This window comes from Eurytemora carolleeae, unplaced genomic scaffold, assembly GCF_000591075.1.
Source record: "Eurytemora carolleeae unplaced genomic scaffold, Eaff_2.0 scaffold292, whole genome shotgun sequence".
In the NCBI taxonomy this organism is placed as follows: Eukaryota; Metazoa; Arthropoda; class Copepoda; order Calanoida; family Temoridae; genus Eurytemora; species Eurytemora carolleeae.
Window position 1 is genome coordinate 104,275 of NW_019396324.1, and position 25,839 is coordinate 130,113.

The 25,839-nt window shown below is 32.7% G+C and overlaps 3 protein-coding genes across 7 annotated transcripts; all 3 read right to left on the bottom strand.

Annotated features, from left to right (window-relative positions):
• Nucleotides 1-1,166: 1,166 nt before the first annotated feature.
• Nucleotides 1,167-3,629, bottom strand: LOC111700947 (zinc finger protein 354A). Its single transcript, XM_023472032.1, has 2 exons — nucleotides 3,433-3,629; nucleotides 1,167-2,348 (listed from the first exon to the last, which is right to left on the bottom strand). The coding sequence occupies exon 2, from the start codon at nucleotides 2,257-2,259 to the stop codon at nucleotides 1,300-1,302; it is 960 nt and encodes a 319-aa protein (XP_023327800.1). The 5' UTR covers nucleotides 2,260-2,348; nucleotides 3,433-3,629; the 3' UTR covers nucleotides 1,167-1,299.
• Nucleotides 3,630-5,370: 1,741 nt separating this feature from the next.
• LOC111700968 (uncharacterized) lies at nucleotides 5,371-9,568 on the bottom strand. 2 transcript variants are annotated; one of them, XM_023472060.1, is made up of 7 exons: nucleotides 9,466-9,568; nucleotides 8,809-8,884; nucleotides 8,269-8,315; nucleotides 7,861-8,015; nucleotides 6,698-6,816; nucleotides 5,874-6,044; nucleotides 5,371-5,729 (listed from the first exon to the last, which is right to left on the bottom strand). In XM_023472060.1, the coding sequence occupies exons 1-6, from the start codon at nucleotides 9,472-9,474 to the stop codon at nucleotides 5,896-5,898; spliced, it is 555 nt and encodes a 184-aa protein (XP_023327828.1). In that variant the 5' UTR covers nucleotides 9,475-9,568; the 3' UTR covers nucleotides 5,371-5,729; nucleotides 5,874-5,895. The 2 variants fall into 2 exon arrangements, with proteins under 2 accessions (XP_023327828.1, XP_023327827.1); XM_023472059.1 differs by lacking the exon at nucleotides 5,371-5,729 and having other exon boundaries at nucleotides 5,798-6,044.
• Nucleotides 9,569-14,702: 5,134 nt separating this feature from the next.
• Nucleotides 14,703-19,488, bottom strand: LOC111700962 (uncharacterized). Of its 4 annotated transcripts, none has more exons than XM_023472053.1 (6): nucleotides 19,355-19,488; nucleotides 17,792-17,949; nucleotides 16,742-17,739; nucleotides 16,240-16,594; nucleotides 15,245-15,373; nucleotides 14,703-15,004 (listed from the first exon to the last, which is right to left on the bottom strand). In XM_023472053.1, the coding sequence occupies exons 2-4, from the start codon at nucleotides 17,890-17,892 to the stop codon at nucleotides 16,401-16,403; spliced, it is 1,293 nt and encodes a 430-aa protein (XP_023327821.1). In that variant the 5' UTR covers nucleotides 17,893-17,949; nucleotides 19,355-19,488; the 3' UTR covers nucleotides 14,703-15,004; nucleotides 15,245-15,373; nucleotides 16,240-16,400. The 4 variants fall into 4 exon arrangements, with proteins under 4 accessions (XP_023327821.1, XP_023327822.1, XP_023327820.1 ...); XM_023472054.1 differs by having other exon boundaries at nucleotides 14,703-15,019; XM_023472052.1 differs by having other exon boundaries at nucleotides 14,703-15,342.
• Between the last annotated feature and the right edge of the window lie 6,351 nt (nucleotides 19,489-25,839).

Here is a 25,839-nt window from a genome sequence, read left to right on the forward strand (position 1 = left end):
ACCAATGGTAGCAAGGCGTTAGCCCAATTTCTTAGATATGCCACCATAGGTCGTACCTTTCAATCTATACTGCACTAGTAGAGCCTAACCATAGTGTAACTGCAGTTCTACCTAATGGTAGCACGACTAAGAAATTGGGCATATTTAGCTAAGTTGATTACAAGGATCGTTGAGAACATTCTTCTGAAGGATATCTAGACATAGATATTCAGTGTCAAATGAAACCTTTCCATTACAGGTCTACATTAACAGACCAATCATATTGATACCCAGTGAACTACAGGCTGAGGTATTTGAAAGTGTCAACAAATGTGGAACTAACACCTACTTACAAACTTATAATCTATCAGGCTTGTAGCATCATCAAAATAGCAGTGTCATAAATAGTTGTTAGTTATTAAATATTTTCCAAATTGAATATCTTGAAATCCAAACTTGGTTTGAAGCAAGTTTAAACTAAAAAATTGTAATCCCTATTTCTTTTCAAACTTATAGACTATAGACCTTTGATATTTTAAATTAAAAATAAATTCTGCGCTAAATTGAAATTGAATTTGAAAAGTAAAAAAAACTTAATTTATTTTTAAAATAAGATTATTATTTGTAGAGGCGACATAGTGGAAGGTCTTCTAAGAAATATTAGTATTAAAATACAGGTGTTTTATACAACTAAGCTTTATTTATTGATATTAATATTAGGAATTTTCCTAAATAAAGTAATATACTTGACACAAATTCTAGTAATGTACTCAATATATCTTTCCAACCTGATAAAGTATACTTATGATAATTCAAACTTAGAATTTTTTATACAAAATTATTATCATTTTTTAAAAGATCTACATCAGGTTGCACAGATATTGGGATTAGAAAATTATAATTTTGTATAAGTGTTCAATTGCTTTGTTAAAAACAATATTTATTGATTTAAACTTTTTTTAGATTCGTGGAAAGTATTTTTAGTAAATTTGGAATTCCAAAAAATTTGACTTGCCTCAAACTCTAATTTTCAAATCCCTTTTGCGACCTGATTGTTTAAACCTTAGATATTTCAAACTTTGACTATTTGATCTGTGAATATTAAAAATCCGGTTGCAAATACATATAAACTAAAAAATGGAATTTGAGGCAAGTAATTAGTTCTTTTGTTAATTTTGTGAAAGATGTATTTTTGAGGTACTTTTATTTTAAATTTCTTTTCATTTTAATGTTTTTAAAAGTTCCAACTAAGCATATTTGCCCAGGCCATTTTCAATTTTTGTGAAAACACATTATGTTAACGTGCTTTAAAAGTCCCAGTCACTTTAATCTCACTATAAGAAGTCCCGTTTTGCCGTTTCTAGTCTCTGTATTTAAACTGTACAACCTGCTCTCGCTTCCTTTCAAGTCCGGACCGGAGTTTTTATCAGAACTATGCACTTTCATGTGCCTTTTCAAATTAGTAACATACAAAAATGTTTTACTGCAATGGTTACACTTGAACCCTGGATGATCACTATGCTTGGCTATCATATGTTTAGTCAAAGAATCTTTGCGGGTAAAAGTCTTTACACAATCCTGGCATGTATAAAGCCTGATTTGGGACTGAGAATCTGCATTTTCAGGCACATTGTTTTGACGGTGTTCTTTGAGAGGGGAGCTAGGTTTAGAATTGCAGTGAGAATCTAGAGTTGTATTATTAGCATGAGGGTTTGGCTCAATACTCACTTGGATTGACTCAGAAGAAGGGTTTGGCTCAATACTCAGGGTTGGCTCAGCAAAAGGGTCGGAAATTTGGCGCAGAAATTCCTCTTGAAATTTACTTTCTCTTCTGGCAGGAGTTTCTGGCAAGCTTTTCTTTAAAGTATCAGACATGGTAGAATTGGCATGCTTTGGGATTATTTTCTCTAAATATGTGGATAATAATGGACGAGGAAGGGAGTAGAGCAGTTTTCTAAAAGTATCCTCACTGAGCATTTGTAATATAGACCGTTGTTCTTCAATACTTGTCACTGAATGCACATTTGACATCAGCGATAAAACCATCTCTGAAGAGAGTTCTGTCAGAGTTTCTGTTGAGAAGTACGATCTTATCTGTGATGATGAAAGCAGGCGCAAACATGAAGGGGGTTTGTTTAATGCTGGTAGATTCATCCAGTTTGAACAATGAATACGAAATTTTTCTTGGTTCTGGTAAGTTTTAAATTGTTTTTTTATATTGTTGTGCTCTGTCATTGAAAGTGTCTTCATTAGCAATGACACAATTGTGTATCTCTTCATATTTTCTCAAGAAATGGTCTTTTATCACTTTAATCTTAGTATGGGAGGAAGGGAATTCAACAAGAAGATCTCCAATGGTGGTCATACTTCTGAAATGTAAAATATTTAAGCTTTTAAAAATTTGATAATTTTAATATACAGTAATAACCAGAAAACAGTGTAATAGGAAGACGACATTATAGCAATAAAAAAGTGTATTTGATGTTGTTTTACTAGACGCTTATTAAATCACTACTTTAGTTAAATGGGTCTTTTTAAACGGCACAATTGTTGTGTCTTAAGCTCATTAGACCTTTTAAAGTTAAAACTTGAGTCTAAAAGCCGTCTTCCTATTTCAGAGTTTTCTGGCTATCACTGTAGTAAAAAAATTAAAATGGTTTACCAACAGAAAAAAACAGCATTTTTGTATTGATACAGGGTTATCCACACAGGATGAGACCTCTATCTAGATACAGGGTTATCCACACAGGATGAGACCTCTATCTAGATACAGGGTTATCCACACAGGATGAGACCTCTATCTATTTTCATGATTCCCCGCAACTGCCAAATATTTTAAGACTTTATCTGAGCCAGAAGGCTTAGCTTAATCTGAGTCTGAATGTAATACATTTGAGCCTCGTCTCAAATCTAAGCCGCGACTCAAATTCTTTAAGTTCGGCCTCAGGCACGCGTAATATCTTTAGAATTTCAAGTCGTCTTTTGCAGTCGCATCCTTTGTGGGTAACCCTGTACTAAGTTAGATATTTAAACCCAAATTTTAAAGACATATCAATCCTGTAAAGAGTGGGTACTGGGGGGGGGGGGTGGTCTAAATCTCTGTGATGCTAGGGGGGGTGGGGCTCCAGTCACCCTGAAAAAGGTTTAAAGCCAGAAATTGAAGTGGATCATGCATCATCCATTTTTCAAACCAGTTCTTGTACCAAAAGTTTTAATGGCGATGATGATAAAAATAAGAGGGTAATAACTTTCTAAGGGTAAAAACACCTAAATACTTTACTATTATACGAATACGACGTGAACTAGAAAAGCAAACATGCTTAACATAAAAACTGCAATTTGAGCAGAAAGAATAAAATTGTTTCACTAAATGTTCTGGAAAGTATTGTTAATTTTGAACGTTTGATCTCTATATCCAATGTGGACGCTTTTAAATTTGAGAATAAATCATACCTGCAGTGTATACCGTACTACGGGATATCGAAGAGGAATTAAATTAATCCATAGGTCTGCATAAGATGGAGATCAATGCTTGATCCGAGATTCACAGCACATGAAGGTTCTGACTTCTGTACATGTCACTGTGCAATTGGATAATGTTTCATGTTTAATATCAATACATTGCTCCAACCCAACTCATCCTGAACTAATCCGGCCCATGTCGGCATTTTAAAACTTGAAAAAGAAAGTTATATTTTCACACGTTTACATAATTCTATTTCACACGGGTATCTATCTTTCATGAAGAAAATTTATAAATTTGAATTATCATGTTTTTTTTCTTGTTTTTTTGTGGAAAACCAAAAAACGTATGCATGACATTCAGTGGAGCCGCACAGTGTGGTATTGTGTTTGTGTGTGTTGGGGTTGGCAAAAATGAGTTTATTTCATAAACTTCTTATTTATGTCCAGTGGCGCAACTTGCCCCCTCCTCACTCGACCCTGTCATGATCATGATTGTTGACCATTTTTGATCAAATATAGCAAAATAAGAAAAAAATAGAATTTTCTCATAGTTTTCACTTCAAGATCCCCCCCCCCCCTCCTGTATACGCCCCTGGTCAGATTGTTAAGTAATGGCTGAAGAGAACTGGGAAGATATTGTCAATGTCCTTCTCCCGGAACTCCTGGAACTCCGGGAACTCCTGGAACTCCCGGAACTCCTGGAACCTGAGAAAGCTTGTCAAGCTTGATGCTTGTAACTTGTAAGTAATTTTAGAACTTTATAAAATCATATTATTTTCTTGAGATTTTGCATTTTTTAAAATGTTGAAAATAGAAATATATAAATGTTTTCCAATGTTTTAAAAATAGAAATATATCAATGTTTTCCAATGTTTTCAAAATAGAAATATATCAATGTTTTCCAATGTTTTCAAAATAGAAATATATATTAATATTTTTGATAAAATATATGTTTTGATCCTGTGTTTTCTTGGCAATTTTTTACTGATTTTAATGATGCATTCTTTCCCTTCTCTAGTTTTTAGCCATTTTCCACTGAAAATTTAATTTGGTTCATTTTTGAAGTTTTTCTGTTCATTTGGATCAAAATCAAAAGTGTGATTTGGAGAATTTGAAATGTGAACATTTCCTCTTGAAAAATACTTGAGATCGTACCACAACACTTGGTATAAGCTGCGTGATAATGTTAGGGATGGGTCGTTTCCACTTTTTTGAAAAACCATAGTTTCGTTTTGAAAAGACGAAGAAAAAACGAAAAGTTTTAAAAAATATTGTTTTTGAAAATTGTCATTTTAAAAAGTGAACGTTTTTTGTTTTTAAAACGGTAGCTTTTAAAAACGATTGTTTTTAAAAGCTATCGTTTTTTGAAACCGATCCTTCGTTAACGATAGTTTAAAGTTAACGACCTTTCATACATTTTTGGTCGGAAAATCCGAGGTCAGAAAAGATTCAGGTTAATTGATATCATTTATAACATTATCTTAATAAAAAATTAAATTAATTGTCATAAAACTCAGATTCATTCGCGAAAGATAGAAAAACTATCGTTTTTCGTTTTATGAAAGTTCAAAACGAGTTTTTTTTCAAAAACGAAACGATCGTTTTTTAAAACGATTAACAACCCTAATAAAGTGATGAGAATGCACATTAAGGACACATTATTGCAAGATGAAACTGAAAAAGCGCCTATTGTTGTGAAGAAAAACATTTAGGACGCATTTTTGAGGAAGCAAAAAGTGTGACATATAAACAATTCTTCCAGTTAGCCCCAAATGTTGCTGAACAATAATAGGCATAACAAAAAATACTTCTGTTCCTATCTGAATTCCATTAGCGGAAAAGTAAACATTATTTATAAAATGAATTGTTTATTTAACTCTTAATATGTTAACATATAAATTATATTAAGCATTAACGATAAAACAAAATAGAATTTGAAAATGGACGTTTAGAATATATAATTTATATGATTTGATACTATATCTACTGACTAAGATATACTTCTTTTTGACTAAAAAGCAAAATTGCAGTTCTGAAAAATAAGAATAAGAATATTTTAGCAGGCTAATTGCAGATTTTAGCAGTAGAAACCATATCTTAGTGGAATTAATACCTTAGCAGACTAATTATAGATTTGAGCAAATAGAATTCATATCTTAGCAGAACGACTAATCATAGATTTTAGCAGATAGAATTCATATCATAGCAGACTAATCATAGGTTTTAGCAGATAGAATTCATATCTTAGCAGACTAATCATAGGTTTTAGCAGATAGAATTCATATCTTAGCAGACTAAACCTTAGCAGACTAATTATAGATTTGAGCAAATAGAATTCATATCTTAGCAGCAGACTAATCATAGGTTTTAGCAGATAGAATTCATATCTTAGCAGACTAATCATAGGTTTTAGCAGATAGAATTCATATCTTAGCAGACTAATTATAGATTTTAGCAGACTGAGAAAGTGTCTGTACAGAACCCCTGAGCCCTAGCTCCGAGTATACCAGCCAACCCTGGTAGAAGAGAAGGCATCAGTTTCTCAACAAGTCCATTACAGTCATCAGTCTTCTTCTCACGTTTACCACAGAAACTCTCGCCTAAAAATAGCATTTTAGGCAGTTTACTTACAAAGAATTATTTCAACTGTATGATGACCCTTCTGGCATCACTTTTACAAAAATATTGAAAATGCAGCACTCGGTCCAAATAATGTTTAAATCTATCATCACGCCAAAAAAAAAAATTCAGCCTAAATTGCACATTTATTGGAAAATACCATTTGGGTAAATGAACTTTCTTAAAAAGGGAGGACAAGAAGTCACATTAGGTCAAATATCTCAGCTTTGGTTCACACCATGTGCAATTATCAGCTTTAGAATTTGATTCCAGCTTTTTTCTACAGGGTTACTCACAAAGGATGAGTCTTCAGAGACGACAGTAAGAAGTTATACTATTGGATTCCTTATTTGCACGGGTCCATATTCCATACAGCCGTAGACTTGTTTCTTTCTTTTCCAAATCATGAAATAAGCTATTGGAAAATAATGGAAATATTGGAAATATTGGAAAGTAATGGAAATACTGGAATATTGGAAATATTGAAATATTGAACTATTGGAAATATTGGAAATATTGAAATATGGGAAATCTTTATTTAAGGCAAAAGACTCAATTCAGCCTTGAAATCGTCATATTTCAAGATTTTCTTGGGTCGTATTTACAGTCTCATGGTTTCTGGGTAACCCCGTACCTTTGAGAAAAGAGATAGATTCAGCAATTGTCTGATCCAGCTTAAAGAACTTCTGCAGTGTTGCTGTCCCAGCCAAACAGTTCTCACAAGTCCATTCACGAACAATGGGTGTTATCAATCTAAAACAACTCATTTAACCTAAGGCAGTTAAATCAATAAAATGAAGAAGACTTTCAATTTCAATTTAGATTTATGTCACGGTTTTAAAAAGAGCATGATGAATACACAAAAACATGGAAACAAAGAGATTAGAGAAGCTGTCAATTAAAAAAGCTTCTCTTTAATTGCTTGTAAACTTGTAATTTTAAAAAAGCTTGGTAACAATTAAAACTTAAATGAAAAATTCATCTTTATTATATTGATATAATCGCCTGCCGTATTTAAATTTAAAAAGATCTTATTTCAAGCGGCTCCCCGGCCATTGATTTTATTTTGAAAACTGATTTCATTCGTGGTTTCTCTACAAATCTGACACATATTATACAGTAGAAACAACGAAAAAAACTTCTTTTTCCACATTTTTGATTAAATTAAGGTTTTAAGGGTACTCTTGGAAATCAGGCATTTCCTTCTTTCAATGGGTGGTTCCTTAAAATATCAATGAAGTTGCTTTACATTTTTTAATTTTGCACTTACCCATTGCAAACTTTTTGCACTTACCCAATGCAAACAATTTTTACTTACCCATCGCAAACATTTTGCACTTACCCATTGCAAACAATTTGCATTCATCCATTGCAAACAATTTGCACTTACCCATTGCAAACATTTTGCACTTACCCAATGCAAACAATTTTCACTTACCCATCGCAAACATTTTGCACTTACCCATTGCAAACATTGTGCACTTACCCAATGCAAACAATTTTCACTTACCCATTGCAATATTTTGCACTTACCGATTGCAGACATTTTGCACTTACCCATTGCAAACATTTTGCACTTACCCAATGCAAACAATTTGCACTTACCCATTGCAAACATTTTGCACTTACAGATTGCAGACATTATGCACTTACCCATTGCAAACATTTTGCACTTATCTATGGCAAACATTTTGCACTTACCCGATGCAAACAATTTTCACTTACCCATTGCAAACATTTTGCACTTACCCATTGCAAATATTTTGCACTTACCCATTAAAAACATTTTGCTCTTACCCATTGCAAACATTGGTGCGTTCGCAAGCTTTAGGAGGAGAGAAATTGAAAGGATGCAAAACACGAGCAATATCTAACCAGTGTTCATTCAACATTTCTTGGCAGAAATCTGGATCATCTAGACTCGGGCAAACACGGGATGATAGCAGACCGATCTAGCAATTTATGAAATATTTCTATCAATTAGTTAAATATTTTTATCAATTAATTAGATATTTCTATTAATTAGTCAAATATTTCTATTGCATTATCCAATATTTGAATTACTTAATTAATATTTGTATTAATTGAATAATATTTATATACAATAGTCAATTATAACTACTATTTAAATAATATTTCTTTCGATTAGTCAGACATTTCTAAAAATTAATAAATGCTCATATATTACAATCAATTTGTTACAACCTGCATTTTAATGCTTCCGTCTTGAACAATCCGGTCTCTCAGAGCAGCTGAAAAATTGACATTATCATTATATATATTATATTAAGATCCAATTTAAACTTCCCTTGGCCAAAGTAATGTTTGCACTTGTATAAAAAAAAGTCGAAACGGCTAAACCAAACGAGCCCAAACATTTTTATGGTCACTGAACTGACCCCAGAAAAGGTTGATGTCCGGTCTATGGAAGATCAGATCTAAAGAATATTTTGATACGCTAATTAAAACAAGGAAATCTTCAAAAATCTGTATCCTTATTATTTCAAAATGTACAAAAGGATTGCAGAAAGGTCAGCAACTAAAAGCAAAGTTCGACCTGGAAAAATGGGCGCAAAGCCCCCTAATATTCCTAATAATTGGAGTAGCAATATAAAATGGCGCTAATTTGTATTTGGAATATATTAATATTTTTACCTTACCTGGATAGTTCAGTTTTGTCCAGTAAAAATTAAAGTTAGAAGCATGAAGATGGACAAAACAATATTTACAAAGAATGTTAAATACCTGAAACTTGGTTGCATTCATCGCAGGGTCCTTGTGTTGCGGTAATTAGACCAAAAAGAGCAAACGATACCGATAACTATAGAAACATTATGTTAAAGGAATTGAGTCTGTGCCTCAAACTCTGATTCCTATATCATTACAACCCAATGTCATAGACCTTAGATAACTCAAACATTAAATTCTGTCAAATCACATAACCTAACTTAAAAATATAAAAAGTTTACATCATCAGGTTGCAAGGATAAAGATTTTGAGAATTTGAGTTTGTGGCAAAGACTAAATTCCTCAAGTTGGATTTTTCACCATTAAACTACTTGCAGCGGAAAACCGATAATATATCATAATATATACACATGACCCCAACTTTATTTGATTTAGTATCATTGGGACGACTTAGCAACCTTTTAGCAATCCTTTTATCATAGTTTAAATGTTTCACATTTAAGTGAATTTTAGTTTAATATGGGGAACAAAGTGTAAGTACAAAAATGTTTCATGGGAATTTAGATTTAGATATTGATTTTTTGATCGCATAAAACTGTGTCTGCCTTCTATGTGGTTTCAAAGTATATAAAATTTTGGTTTGATTAAACCAATTGAATGCTGAATAACATTTGAATTTTCAATGTTATTCTTTGTAAAAAAGAATATTCAAACCTTAAACATTGTTAAGTTTAGAGTGTGCAGTGCAAGGGTTAAACAAACACTGAATATCTATTTAAACCTCCAGATTATATATATATACAACCAGAACCTTGAAATTATAAATTATAAACAAGTATTTTTTGCAATTTTTTAATACACATGCATGCTGATAAACAACTCGGTTTGACAGGACAACACAATTAAATATTAAAAAGAAAAAATACTGTTTGAAAAATAAAGAACCGATTTTAGGAAAAATTAACGAGTTTAGGAGAAATAAGCAATCTTAGTGAGAATAATGTACCTTGAAGAAAAAACCAATTTTAGAATTAAAACAAAATAGTAGTCGAAAAAAATGAAAAACTGGTGAAATGAATAAATAAATAATTAAATAAAATAAACAATAAAGGGACTGTTAACTATAAACAATAAAGGGAATGTTAACTATAAACAATAAAGGGACTGTTAACGTAATTCCAAGTGACCTTCCATGCCCTATTCTCAACGGCACCCGTAAAAGCTTTGTCTGACCAAGTATGAATTTATTTCATTTTGAAAACTGTTCATTTTCGATTGTGATGTCTCTGCAAAAGTGACTTGCGCATTTCTACTCTAAGAGAGCATGTATAGATTATCATAATTAAACACTTTTAGTTTTATCATAGAAAAACGACAGTATTTGCCACATTATTGATCAGGTTTCAAGGGTGAATCATGCATTGTCATCTTTGAATGAAGGGTCACTTGAAATTATACTAACAGTTCCTAAGAATATGAACCCAATTCTGTTTAGTGGGAGAAAATCATGTTAGGATTACAGAAAATCAGATAGAAATAAAACTTTATATGTTGTTTTGTAATAAATTTTTTTTTTTTAGCGCAAGTTTCCAGCCTTTTCTTGCTGTTGCTAGGCAATGATAAACAAAGGTTAAAAGACCCACAGTATAAATTGTGCATTTTTAGTGGATCAGTTTATAAACAGGAAATCAACGCGCGCGGATAGTGATGGGCAATACTTTGTTTTTTTTTCTAAGCTTTTTAAGTTCTTTGGATTTTCAATATAACGTTCCATAAAATAAGACCCCAACACTTTTTTTATCCTATAAAAAATAAAAAAAAATAACCAAAAACGATAGTTTTGAGTTTAGGTTAGTTTATTTGCATGTACTTAAAATATCCAAAACCAGAAATGTTGTCCAACACAATTCATAGTGTGTACCAAATAGATTATCAAGTACAATAGGTGGCAACAAAGAAATAACCCAATTATGCACGACGCCACAAGTGTCAAATATAACAAGGAAAACAATATTTTCTACATTAGTTGACATTTTTTCCAAGATTAAATAAAAAAGTGCAAAAACAGAAAAAAAGAACAAATAAAATGGAACTAATTTACTGTAAGATAAGCACTTTATTCTAAAATTATTATTATTATTATTAATAATTTTGTCGGACACAAAAACTGAGTTGACACTTGTGACGTCATAATACAGTTGTACTGAGAGCCAAATTCTCCGTTGTCATCCATTATACTAGAATCTATATTAACATAATGTAAACAAAATTCAAGGGAATGCCGGTATAAATTCAAGAGGGGCATGCCAAATTCCCAGCTGTACCCTTTAAACCATCATCTAATCAATAATTTTGAAGATATCGTTGCTTTTATCGTTTTTATCTTGTTTATACTTTACGATTTCATCCATTATGCACGTTTCTTCCATAAAAAAAAACACAAATAAAAATAGTCTATTTTCAAAGAGAAGATATTGGTTATCTCATGTATTCCTACATTCCTAATTAGACAAAGCTTTTAAGGGTCCTGTTGTGACTGTGTAATTGGGACACTCTTTACATTGCACAAACAAACCTTTATAAATTAGATTGAAAATTGTCTATACACCGGCCGTAATCTTACAAATGCAGGGGGAGAAAGTTCAAACCGTGCTTTTGTTCCAAACTTGACACTTAGAGTCAGGTTTGGCCAAATCACGGTTTGGAACTTTCTTCCACTGAAATAAGATACTCGTACCATTTGAGCAGCCGTTGCATTGCATAAATATATACATAAACATTCTTACATATATAATATATTGTAGAGGATATGAAATCTCCGAATGATTATTATGAAATCCTCAAATCAGTGGTGTCGGATCTTGGAACCAGAGAAGACCTACTCAACTTCCTCTCCTATTAAACACTTATAGTCATTTATCATGTAATTATATCCAGAAGCAATAAATGTACTTCTAAAATATTAAAAAAATTGCGTAAGTTGAGATAAATTTAACGAACTATGCTTTTAGGGCGCTTCGCGGACGTCTTTTTTTTTCAATTGTGAACATTTTCTCTTTGTTTACATTGTAAAACAAACACAAACGAAAAATTTCGTGGATTTTAAAATTTTCAAAAATCAAATTTTGTTATTTTAGACGTTTATTGGATGCAAACAAACAGACAGGCAGTATATGTAATATACACAGATTATATAAAAGATTAAAAAAACACGAAAACAAGAAAATTAACTTTGTAGAAAAAAGGTTCTTGTAAACAAGAAAACCCAAATTACACCATACTGAGCACACTAGTGCTATTTCAAATAAAAATACAAGGAGCCTGAAATAAATAAACTAATTATGAATTCAGATTTTCTTTGTAACATCTTTATCATATAAATTGTCCTTCTATAGTACTGGATAATATTTTCCTTACAATCCCTTTACAATAGGTTGTCTGCCTGAAAAATGCTTGTTTTAATACTTTGCTAAAATGCAATTAATTATTGCAAGTTGTGCAATAGTATATATCTGCAATATTATGCAACTTATGTAAAAACTTTTTTTTGGCCTGTGAGATAAAAGTTAATAAAATTTTGGTTGAACATTATCTCAGATGCAATATTGAGTGTACTATTTAAGTGGGGGGGGGGCGAGAATGCAATGGGGGGGGGGTCCTTCTTTCATTCCAATCACTGAATCCTGTTACTTTGGATCTTTCGCCTCTTTCATCAAAAATAATTTCTTCCTTTAAAAGTTTGGTTTGTTTGCCTAGAATATCATAACAATGTTTAGGGTTTTAATTGCTTAATGATGAAAAATTGGCCTATGGACGTCCAATTTTTCTGTGTTTTTTTTTATCACCAATATTATGTTTTTACAGAAGTTAGGTATGTTTGCATGGAGCGTCATATTTTCAGGGTTTTACACCAGCATTTTTGAGTAGGGTCAAATTTGGGGTCTCTAATGAATTCTTGGGTCTCCAATATGAGTGGGTCACCAATGAAAAGTTTAGGATCTCCAATAAAAAATATGAGGATCTCTGACAAAATTCTTGTGGTCTTCAACAAAAATCTTAGGTCTCCAATGAAAATCTGGGAGTAATCAATAAATTTCCTGGGGTCTCCAACGAAAATATGGGGTCTCCAATGAAAATATGGGAGTCTCCAATGAAAATCTAGAGTTCTCCAATGAAAAGCTTGGGGTCTCTAACGAGAATGTGGGGCTGTCCTAGGTGAGATCCAAAGAGTGGGGTTTTCTAATAAGGTTTCCAATGAAAAAGGAAAATCGTTTTGCGACAACTTCGCATTGTTTAAATTTTGTTTGGTCGCAAAAAATGTTTCGCGAAATTGGAAATGTGAAATTTTCTCCAAATTAGGAATGCGAAATTTTCATGAAAAAAATAAATCGAAATTTTCGCGAAAAAATAATGGGATAATTCGTGAAAAAACGGTAATAATGCGAAAAAACACGACTCAGACTCCATTTAGACTGGTTTTGTGATTAGTAAAATGAGAGAAGAAGAAGCAGTTACAAATGATAACAATGCAAAAATCATAATGATGATGACGATGATAATAATAGTTATAATAATAAATAATTAGAAGTAAATATCAGTCAAGAGAGGGGTGAGATCAGGTCACAACAATAATTAGAAGTAAATATCAGTCAGGAGAGGGGTGAGATCAGGTCACAACAATAATTAGAAGAAAATATCGGTCAGGAAAGGGGTGAGATCAGGTTAATTGACATATAATTGTTCAATTATTACTGGGCAGGTGATTAACAGGATATGGGGGAATCCTTAGATTCAACTATTTCCGGTTCATTGTGGGAACAATCATTCTCAGTCTCTAGGTCGTTGAAATCACTTTCATTCTCTGACAAATTTGTTTCATCTTCATCAACTTTGTTTTCTGGCAAAAAAGGATTTACGCAGGTGCACAAAAATATGAACAGTTTTTACTAGAATATCAACGAAATACGCACAGAACTATTAAAATAATGAAAATAATAAAATTAAAAATGCAAGCAATAATAACAATAATAATGATGATAATGAAAATGACTATAAGAAATATAGTAGATGAATAAAATGCTTTTATCTCCGCAAAATTTTTTTTATTGAATCTTGCAAGCTCAAGTCGACACTATATGTCGTCTTCTTTATGGGACTGCAAGCGTGATTTCAAGTTAACCTCCATGCAAAGATAGCAAAGCCCGGTCACCAATGGTACTCCTTAGCAAAAATGGCCCTGTGTTTATTGGAAAAGTATGCAATAAGAACAGAGCATTGTAATTAATTAGTTGATTTCTAAGCAACAGGTGAAACTATTCAATTGCTTTAAAACAACATCAACACACAGATGAAGTCGTCTTCCATTCCAGAATTTTATGTATCTCACTGTATCAAAGTGTTAGTTGGCAAACTTATTTAAACACATATTAACAATATATTGCAATATTCTAAACTTATTACAATTTTTTTCTGTTTGCATTGAAAACTTTAACCCAATTCAGGCAGACGTTTGGTTTAACCAAAGTAGTCGGGCTGGGGGGGGGGAAGGTCCCCGGAACCCATTCCCTCTATTTCCTTATTGATAACATTTGATACATGTTTGGAAAGCCCTCTAATAATCTACAAAAAATAGCAAATTTACAAAATTTTAAATATTCAAAAATTTTCAAAAACTAAATTTGTATTTAAGGAAAACTAAAATAAGCAAATTCTTTTCAAAGGCATCTATGCAAATATTTAAGCAAAATTTCTTCGCAAAAATTAAGTAATCTCCTTCCTTTTGTTCAAGACTTTCCAAAGAGCTACAAATATCCAATGACCTCGTCGTGTCGTGTATAGGTAAAATAAGGCAGTATTTATAAAAGTACCGATTTGAGCCTTAAGTGAGTGGCATGTGTTAGAAAAGTCAAAAAATTCTAAAAGCCTCAGACCAATACCTTTTGGTTTCCAAAAAACGTGAGGGGGTCCGGCCCCATGGACCCCCCCCCCCTGCCGGAATAGGGCTGCAATATTGTATTGAAACCTTAATATGCAAAATGAAATTCAGACTCTGGAAGAGTTCCACAAAACCAAAAATATAACACTCATAGAAACAAAGATGAATGAGAATACAAAAAAATGTTTTCTTGATTTACATCAGTGTACAAAATAGAAAATAAGATAGAAAAGTTTACTTTTACAACTTTACAAGTAAACATTGGCACATCATATATACTTAATATTATACAAAATTAAATGATTTTATCGGTAAAATCTGGCAGCGGCCAATCTGTGTTACTCCCGAATGCCGCAATGAATTATAAGACAGAGAGAGCCGGTTCTAGCTGCGTCCCTCTAACCTGTCCTAGCCGCGGCGCTTGACCAACTAACCTGTCCTAGTCGAAGTGCGCGGCCCAGAAAGTGTCCAAACCTAACCTAACCCTAAAATATATACTAATCTCTCTGTTTTTATAATTCATTGCGGCATGCGCAAGTAACAGAGTTTGGCCGCTACCTAAAAATCTGCATTGGATCCCCTGATATAATGAGTTTTCCCATATGAATTGAAATTAATGAAGTAATCATAGATGTCAACAATGTCCAACTTTTAAACTAGTAGTGAAATATTAGACTGTCGCTAGGGCTGGGCGTCGTTCCTGGAAATTGATTGAAAAGAAGGTTAAAATCAGGAACGCGTTCTTATTTTTAGGAACAAGTTCTAAGTAGGGAACCGGTTTTAAATCAGGAAAAAAAGTTGGTGCATTTGACCCATTTTTAGAGTGGCATGTCCAATGTACCTCTGAAACCTTCATTTCTCCATCGTTTCTGAGGCAATAAATGCACGAGTCACTTTTTGTAAAGAAACCGCAGTTTTTAAAATGGATCACATGGATATATAATGCAATACTTGATCAGTCATAGCATTAAATGGTATTGTTGTGAATCAGAATTGAAATTATGTCTGCAATCACTTTAAACCTTTCAATTGATTCAATATTAATTAAACTGCTTTGTAGGTTTGCGTACTTTTAAGAAATAAAAAAAATTACAAAATGATCTTTAAAAAAAGATAATGAAAAGCTTTAAAAGTACTGGCTCTAAAATCAAGAATCCTAATTTTTTTTCAACAAATCTTCAGTTGTAATATTAAATGACCCCCCCCCCCACTCCTAGGGGGGCACGTTTAGGGGAGGCCGTGCACTATATGTCCACACCCCCCTCGTAGCCCCTGTATTTTCTTACCCTCAAGTGTGAAAGGAAGAACATTTTACTTGTGATAAATATTTGAATATAAGGAACGGAACGCAGATGGAACCGTTCATGACAAAGAAGGTAACAAAAGGGGGATGGAACCGTTCTCATCTAAGAACACCAAGAACAGAACGGAACGGAACGTGGATGGAACAATCGCAAAAACAACAACCAAGAACTGAACAATCTTGCTGAAGGCCCCCGTTCTAGAACAGAACGGAACAATTTAAAAAAAGTCGGAACATGCCCAGCCCTAACTGTCACGCTAAACTAAAAAGTTTTGGTTATGGTTTAAAAAATGTGTGTAAAGAGGATGAGAAGTGGTTGAAATATGTCTATTTGGTTCAACTTTGTATTGCTATTCACTGTATCAGGTGACAGATGTGCTATTGGAAAAACAAGAGATCCCTTCAGATTAATTACTCCAAAGGTGAAACATCAATGTCCTGTAGATCGATATGTGTTTCCTTGATCAAGGAAGCTCTCTCTAAAATTCTTGCACACTCCTCCACATCATCTATTGTTGAGATCAGCTGGGTGAATCTATGATTGGCAATATTGGAGTCTTGGCTCTTCCTCAACATTTCTTTGTACAAGATCATCTTCAGCTTTCCTGAAATATTTGTTGAACATAAATCATAGATAATCAAATTCAGAGCCTGGCAAGGGCAGGTTGTTTAGATAAAGATGCAGTCTCTATGATGATTTAAGTGTTCTGTTTTGAAGCTAAGAAAATATAGCTTTGGCAAAAAAATCTTACCTGGAAAAACATTAAGGAAGCTCTCACATTCAACAATGGAGTTGAATAAGACCAGATTTAAGAATAAAAGATCGATCACAGGATCGGCCAAAAAGGTTTTTAATGTTTGGCAGGTCTTTATGAAGAATTCTTCCACTTCAAGACTTTCAGCCCAAGGGGATTTAAACATGTCGCTTTTCATGAAATCAACAACTTTCATGTCCTGCATGTGAACCGGCATTATTGCACTGAACGGGTAGGATTCAACATTGAATCCAAAAGTTGCTAAAGATTGCCGTATTGTCGTTCCTTCTTTAGCTGATGAATTGAATATATAATAGCATTGGTACAAAGTTTTGAAGTTTATCTGTACAGAGGGATCAAGATCAAAAATGTCTTTTACCGAAGCACTTAAAATGTTGTCAACAGCTAATTCAATCAATGTACAATCTAAAGCTGGATCATAGGTCAGTGGTTGAGCATCTATGGTTTGATCATAAAACTTATTAATTTCTTCATGGACAGAGTTGTATGACAGTCCGTCCTCATAGATTTTAAGCAGAAGCTTTCTCCAGCTAGTTACAACACCACTAAAGAACTGAACATCCTCTGGGTCAAGTTGGTCATTTATGGACATATGGAACAGTTTGGGATTCTTGATCAACAACCCTGCACCTTCAGCAATGGCTGATTGGTTTCTTTTTGGGTCAACAAACATGGGCTGGGTAATTTGTTTGTCTATAATTAAATCCGCATCAATAACTATTTCCACTTCTATGTTATCAAAAGGACTATCTGTTGGAGATGCAAATGCTTCATTTTTTCCTGAATTCTTTTCTTGCTCAGCAAAATAAGCAATGATTGCTTTTTTGGTCTTGTCTACTAGCTCTGGTTTCATTCCAACCTGGATACATTTATTAAACCGACACAACTTGCAACCAACTCTGGCATTCGTTGCAATTGGGCAATTGAACAACCCAGTTGGGCAGATTCTCCTCAGATTTTGGCTGACAGACCTCCTAAACAGATATGAGATTTCATATTTATACAAATTTTTTTTATCTATTCTACCTGAAAAATATTCTGCATGAATTGCAGATATTTCCATCAGATCCATAGTGATAAAGCAGTTTTACTGTCTCATTGCCACAAACCAAACATGCATAAGGCATCTCTTCTAATCAAACTGTTTTTTTGCAGATCAAGCCAAGCTCTTATCAGTCTTAAATCTGAAAAAAATATTGTTACATTCAAGTGCCTTTTCTAAAATGTCCATGTTTTATTGTAATACAAAATAATTTTGTTTGACAATTGGCATGGTTATAACTATAATTATAGAATTTCAATTTAATATCATTTTAGTATCAAAATTAAAATGCCAATCTGATTCAAACAGGTTGTCTTTGTGAAATTTAACAATTAATTTTTATCTATGAATGTAGAATAATATGTTTTAATGAAAAATCTAAACGCTTACATTATAGACTAGACTAAATGAGTTTATTACTTTCAGCTAGAAAAAATGAAAACCATAGATTAATTGGAATAACAGATAGGACACTAGATGTTGCCTTTTCAAGATTTGGATGAAACTTGTTCAGAAAACCCCTGAGGCAGACGTTTGGAGGAGTTTTGCGCAGTCAGCGTAGAACAGGTTCTCTCAGGGCTATTGTTTTGTTAATTCATTATACAATCCGAACATGTGAAGTGAATTTTACTTTTTAAATCTGTAAGAATATTAAATGACGAATTCATGTTTGAACCTGAACCTTCAATCAGTTGTTGAGTCAGTCATTCCTGGCAAAACTGAAAACTGCAGATCAGTTAAAAAGAAGAAACAAGTCAGAGAAAAATTTCACTGCTCTTCACTGCTAAAAATTTTCAATTAAATCCCATCCGTTTAATTAAAATCTTGAAAAGGCAACATTTAGTGTCCTGTCTGTTATTCTAATTAATCTATGATGAAGACAAAATTGAATAAAACAGATTAATTTTGTCAATGAGTTTTGAAAATTGCGGTAATTATAGTAATTGCAGTGAATGCAGTAACTTTATAGTAACACTCAACAGTAGTAACTGTAACACCAGAAGAAATTTTTGTAACTGTAGTAACTATAGTAATTGCAATAATTATTGAAATTGTAGTAACTGTTGTAACTATAGTAATTGCAATAATTATTGAAATTGTAGTAACTGTATTAATTGTAAATACTGCGTAGTTAAAAACCTTGTTTTCAATAGTACTGACGGGGTTTTTAATAACTAATAGCTATAAAAACACACGTTAAGATCTTCTAAATATTATATAATTTCTAAACCCCAGGATTACATGAGGCCTAGGATTTTCTGTTTCTGAGTCTTTTATGGGTCTGTAAACTTACTTTCAAATTTTCATTTGTAGAGTGGCAAGTTTTATTCACAATTGGGCACCTTCAAGCTTTGTGTGATCAAGTATGAATTAGATATAAATATAATTTTGAAGACAGTATTTTAATTGTGGTTTTGCTAAAACAGTGACTTGTGCATTTCTGCTGCAGGATAACAAATGAGAAATTATCAAAATTAAACACTTTTCAAGCTAGAATAATTACATTAACTTCCCCATTATCACTTAGGTAAAGGTTAGAAGGGTACCGTTGTAAATCAGGAACGTCCTCAAACTGCTGATGCCATCTTTAGTTAGACATAAATAACAAACTGTGCTTTTCAAACTTAATAAGATCGTTTTTCTGTCATAGTTATTTTAGAAAGAATCATTATCAAAGAAAACTGAATAAAATGTTTAACTTTATAGGAAATTTCCATCCAAAAATTGGTTTTTTCTTAGATTTAGTTCTTATATCTACAGTTTCTACTATAAAAGAAGATCTAAAGAATATCTGACAATCACTGTTTTTGTTTACAATAAAACTAGGTTTGCAGCTGTCCTGTCCCACGAAACATGACAGTTAGTGAATAGTTTTGAATGTCTTCTTCCGTATATTTTATTGAATATTAAAGACATTTTGCAGCTTATTTCATTATAAAACACCTTTTCCTTAAATTTATTTCACTTTGAAATTAACTTTGCTGGAATAATATAATTGCCATATAATATGTTTATCTTTCTCTTCAGTATTAAACAACTAAACTAATTATGAAATAAGACATTTTAAATTATTAACCAACTATCATGTTTCTTGGGACACCCTGTACTTATATAGTTCTACACCACCTAGCATCTATCTGTAAACTGCTGAAGTATTAAGGAATGAATAGAGTGGGGTGGAATCGGTGGAATGACAGTTCTGAATAGAACTTGATTCCATACAGCGCCCATATGTCTAAGCTCTATTATGTACACAGCAAGATTACAAGGTCACTGTATAGTGAATACATAACATAATAAGACTCTTGCATCACCCAATCGGGATATTTCACTCAATACTTAATATATAATAATAATAGATAGGGAGAGATAATAAATTTTGGGAAATATATATAACTTTTAGAGATAAGTTATGACTTTTGAATTTTAAATGAGCATGAACACAGCAATTTACGTACACACACACACAGACCTATTCACAGGGGCGGATACAAGGGGGGGGGGCGGGGGGAAATTCTCCCCCCCTGAGATTTCGAGGCAAAAAATGTTCCCAATTTGATAAATGTTATTGTTAACGATAAATTTAGAATTAGAAATTTGTAAGAAACTAGACTTAAGTCATAATATTGTTCATATCTAGTAATGTTCCTTAATCAATACTCATTTATCAAAATTGTAATATTGTTCCTAATTTTCATGTATTTCAGTATAACTAGTAATTTCTTTTTGTTCTGAAATTGCTAATGTTCCTATTATTGTTCCTGTTCCTGTGTCCGACCCACCTTAAATCCCTGTCCTAATCCTATATTTTTGTTCCTAATTCCTGAACAATCTTTTTATTGTTCCTAAATCCCTGTCCTAATCCTATATTTTTGTTCCTAATTCCTGAACAATCTGTTTATTGTTCCTAAAGCCCTGTCCTAATCCTTTAATTTTGTTCCTAATTCTTGAACAATCTTTTAATTGTTCCTAAATTCCTGTTCTAATCCTTTAATTTTGTTCCTAAAATTTAAAAATCTAGTTTTTTAGTCTTTAGTCATTAATTTTGACTCTTTTTGAGTCTTTTAAGTCAAAAAAAATTTTCGCCTGCGGCACCATTTTTTGTTCCTAATTATTCATTTTTTTGGTTCCTAAAAAATCTTGCCCCCCCCCCCTCACTTAAATCTGTATCCGCCCCTGCCCATTCAATTCAAAAGAGGGGTTTTCTTGCTATGTATCGGTATAAAAGGTTTTACTATATAAACACAGAACAGAGAATATGAATAGAAAGGAATTTAAACAATCCCTTGGTATGAAGTTTGTCAGTCGTCCCTTTCAGCCTGAAAGAGAGTTCAAAGTGTACAATTCAAGTAAATGTTCACAAACCATACACAGTACATCAAACTAATACAGTATGATATCTGGACATATCCATTACAATTTCTTTGTTTTATACAGTTGTTAAATAACAACTGTAACGTGTGAATTAAAATCATTATTTTATTAAACATCAAAATGTAAAATCGTCGTTTGTAAAGTGAATACATACAGAATTGTTAATCTGTTTTGCTTCAGACTATAACTTACTGCAATTATTATCTTAATTTAAATAATTTTTATATTTAAAATAAATTGTCTTAAAAAGCCTCCTTTCCGCCTGCCCTTTTACTGTCTCAGAGCCGTTTTACTTTCTAACAAGACTTAAAACTTAGCAAACATAAATTAGATTGTTAAAATGTTGTCCTTCCATTTCACAATATTATGAGTTCTGCTGTATAAAAGTTATGAAATTGAAATTAAAGAGTTAATAAACATTTACATTCCTCATCCTCAATTTTAATATTTTGGTATATTGAGTATTTCAAAAATATTGGGTGTACTGTTACTTATGCTGAAATGAACTTGGGAATGCATGAAAGGCTATTGGAGAATTGATTTAGAGAAAATCATATAATTTTCCAAAAAGACTTATTTCTATAAATGATGTTACAGGGCCCAAAAGGTTATATAGCACATATGTGTGAAGTAAACCTAGTATGGAAACAGTACAACAAGTGGCCGTTTTCAGCGATAAGAGAGTTACAAAGATCGATTATCAGCTAAAATATGCCGATATTTTCCACAGCATGTGCTATTGTTTTGGATATACGAAACACAAAATCTTCAAAAAAAAAGACTGAATTCATAAATGTCATGTTTCATGTTTAAAATTGGAGTATTTCTTTAAAAGTTGTAAAAAGTGGCCGTGAGATGTCAGTCAAAAAACATTACATGGAACCGTAGCATGGCGTGCCGGGACACTATAGGCCTGCTCAGCCTATCCAGGTAGAGTGTATGAGCAGTCTGTGAAGTCTGTCTCCGTTTTACACTGTTTTCGAGTTATTTCCACTCTATAAATAATCTATTCTCTTTGTATGTAAAACAGCATCAAATACACAGAAGATATTGTTAATTTTCTGCAGTTCTGCAGAGGAACTGATTTGTCAGTTTTAAGAAAGAAAAGCAAAAATATATTCATCACTACAGCAAATCAATGTTATCTAACCCTTTGGAAAGAGGTTCTACAGAAATTGCAATAACAGTCCCTTTAAATTGATTAAGCGTAGGGTATATAATATTCATAGAGTAATAAAACGAAGAGGTAAAGCTTACCTCAGATGTACACAACCGACCTCCTTATTAATTAATTATTAGAGTGGTCGGTTGTGTACATCACGATATGTTTACATATCTTACACTGTACACTTGTATAGAGTGTGATCGTATTTCTCTGGGGTAGTAAAATGTAGATCATTACATATTTATATTGATAATTAGACAGGGAATAGGAAAAAGGGAAAGGAAATGGCGCTGGTCTGGCATGAGAAATCCAGTCGCACTGCTTTGCAGACCAGTACAGTAATCTTTACACACACTCTTTTGGTGCCGACACACAACATGATTACAGACAAGGAAATTGCAGAACAATGTTGTAAATTAAAAATAAGCTTGAATAACGACTATATTTATTGAAACTTTAATCTAGTAATATTCTTTGCATGAAAATTTGGCTTATGGTGTTGACTTCAATATATAAATAATATACTACTTGTATATTAAACTTATCTTAAAGTAAACAATTAACAATAAACAAATTTACTCTTCTAGACTGTACAAAAACCAAGATTCGTATGTACTGTATATACCTACAGTTCACACCTTCTGTACGGTATTCCTTACACACATTTTTTTGGTACAGACACACACACATGACGTTTCCAGCCCCTGCAATTAGATAGACACTTAATATGAATTGTAAACACAGGGTTGTATACTGCAGTACATTCCAGTTCAGTTGTTTGTTTATGTTAATAAAAGTATGCCCAAATTTTGCATCGTGAAAAAGTGCATAAACAATTCTTCTTGTAAAAATGTCAGTTTTTTCATAATACTGCAAAACATCGTGCATGGCTGGACCTTTTATATCCCTAAAGTTTTATTTGCTAAAACCATTTTAAAGAAGGAGAAAAAACCAAGTATAAAGAAAAATGCAACACCATTACTCAGTGGCGTAAATAAGGGGGGGGGGTTATTGGGTTATTTACCCCCCCCCTAGAATCCTGGGGGTAATTACCCCCCTAGAATATATTTTTTTTTTAAAAGTTCATTTTAAAATTGAATATCTTTAGAGTTTGCACGAAAATAATTTTAATGTGCAGTTACTTCAGATATTTCAGATGTTAAGTCAACATATTCTAAATGATTATAAATTCTAAAGTAATAGTCAATGTCATGATATTTTTCTAGGGGGAGGGGGGGGGGGGGAAAACCCCCCCCCCCCCCCCCCCTACAGAATCCTTATTTACGCCCCTGTATTTACTGTACTGTTTACTTCATAATGTTTTAATATTTAACATAATTTAAAAAAAGAAGTGGCAATTAAAGATGCGTGCGCATCGTTTTCTTTAGTTCATTTGTTTATCATTTGTTAACCATCCATCCAGTTTTTTTTCCCAGTACTTGAGTATAAGTTTGAAATTTTTGACATAACTTTTAGCTAATAAATTGATAACCTACAAATTAATTAATTAATAGGGAGGTCGGTTGTGTACATCTGAGGTAAGCTTTACCTCTTCATTTTATTATTCTATGATAATAGTTATGTACTGTACTGTGTGTACACTGTAAAACACTGAGAACAGAATGGGCTAGATTCAATGCCAACTTATTGATAATACAATTTTTATTTATATAAAGATGGATATAGTGTTGGATAAAGTTGCTTTAGAAGCCGAAAATTTTGTTTTACCATGGTTAAATTTCTACCAAAGTTAAAACAGATGGTTTGGTTTGGCTATCATAAGAAGATTATAGGTCATATTGACTATACGGGGAATAGGAATAAAGGGAAGGGAAATGGCGCTGGTTTGGCATGAGAAAGCTGCAGTTGCACTGCTTTGCAGACGAGTTCGGTATTACACACGCACACTCTTTTGGTACAGACACACAAAATGACTACAGTCAAGGAAATTGCAGAGCATTGTTGTTAGTTATAATTAAGCTTGAAGAACGAGTAGTTATATAATTATATTTTTGGCATGAAAATTTGGCTTATAGTGTTGACATAAATATATAAATAATAAATTACATGTATATTAAACTTATTTTTAAGTAAACTATTAACAATAGACAAATGTACTTTCATAGACTGTACAAATACCAAGATTCATAGGGAGAGTGGGATTCATGTTGTGTTCAATGCCCCGGAAAATTCCAAAACAGAGAGAGGGGAATTGAATTTTATGAATTTTATAGATCCAGAAAAATAATTAAATTAGTACTTATTTAGGGTTAGGTTAGATTAAGACACTTTCAGGGCCTAGCGCTGCAGCTAGGACAGGCTAGAGGGGGCCGAGCACTGCGGCCACAAGTTAGGTTAGGTTATGACACTTTCTAGGCCAAGCGCTGCGGCCACATGTCTTCCATTTAAGACCCCACCAGCTGCCAGTCTCTACGCAGGCATCCCACAGATATTAATTTTCTGGATCTACAAAATTCAATCCCCCCCTCTCTGTTTTGGAATATTCCGGGGTTTTGAACATGAATCCCACTCTCCCAGATTCTTATGTACTGTTTATACCTACAGTACATGCCTTCGGTTTGGTATTCCTTAAACAAACTCTTTTGGTCAGACACACATTCATGACGTTTCCGCCCCCTGATTGACTAAAGTTCCAACCCAGAGTCAAGAAAAAAGAGCAGCAACATGTGTGTCCATTCAGAGCACAGTGATTAGATCACATGATCACACACTACAGTAGAAAGCAGCTCAAGTATGAACAAAAAACATTTATTTGAGTAATGCAAGAACAAGAGACTCTGGTGATACATTGAGATACAGTGTAGAAATTTTAAATATGGAAACTGCATGGATATGTAAATTATTGCTTGAAAATGGATATTAGAAATACTTAAGATCCACCAACAACATTCTTCATTAAAATCATGACTCATTCTACATGAATACTGAATAGTATTTGAATGTGCTTAATTGAAGATAGAGAAGAGAAACAATTCAGGAACCATTTACACAGATTTCGCAATAGTGTCCTCCACCGTTTCCAAACTTGTTTCTGACATGGAGAATCTCCCAGGTTCTTTGGGAAATACCGTCCACAGCAGAAAATTCCTTCTTATATCCCTGAGTTTAAAACTAACGAATGCAGGAAATTTAAGTTATAGCTTAAAAGTTCTGTAAAATAATGAGTTGCTACTTAAATATCAAACTCTGAATTTAACCCTGAAGGAAAATTTTAATTTCCTAGGAAAGTCTGAACCAATCAGAGAAAAGGATCTACATGAGAGATAAATTATGTAAGCACTAACAATTGCTCTTCAGATCAACTAACTTTTAATTTGAAATTATTTATGTAACTGAAAACAAAATATTTTACAGTTACAACTCTTTTTGGGTTTACATGCAAATATTAATTAATCTAAAATGTGAAATTTATTCAATCAAGGTTTTAACCCTGGGTTAAAATTTTAACTTGTAGCTTTCAGCAAGTTAAAT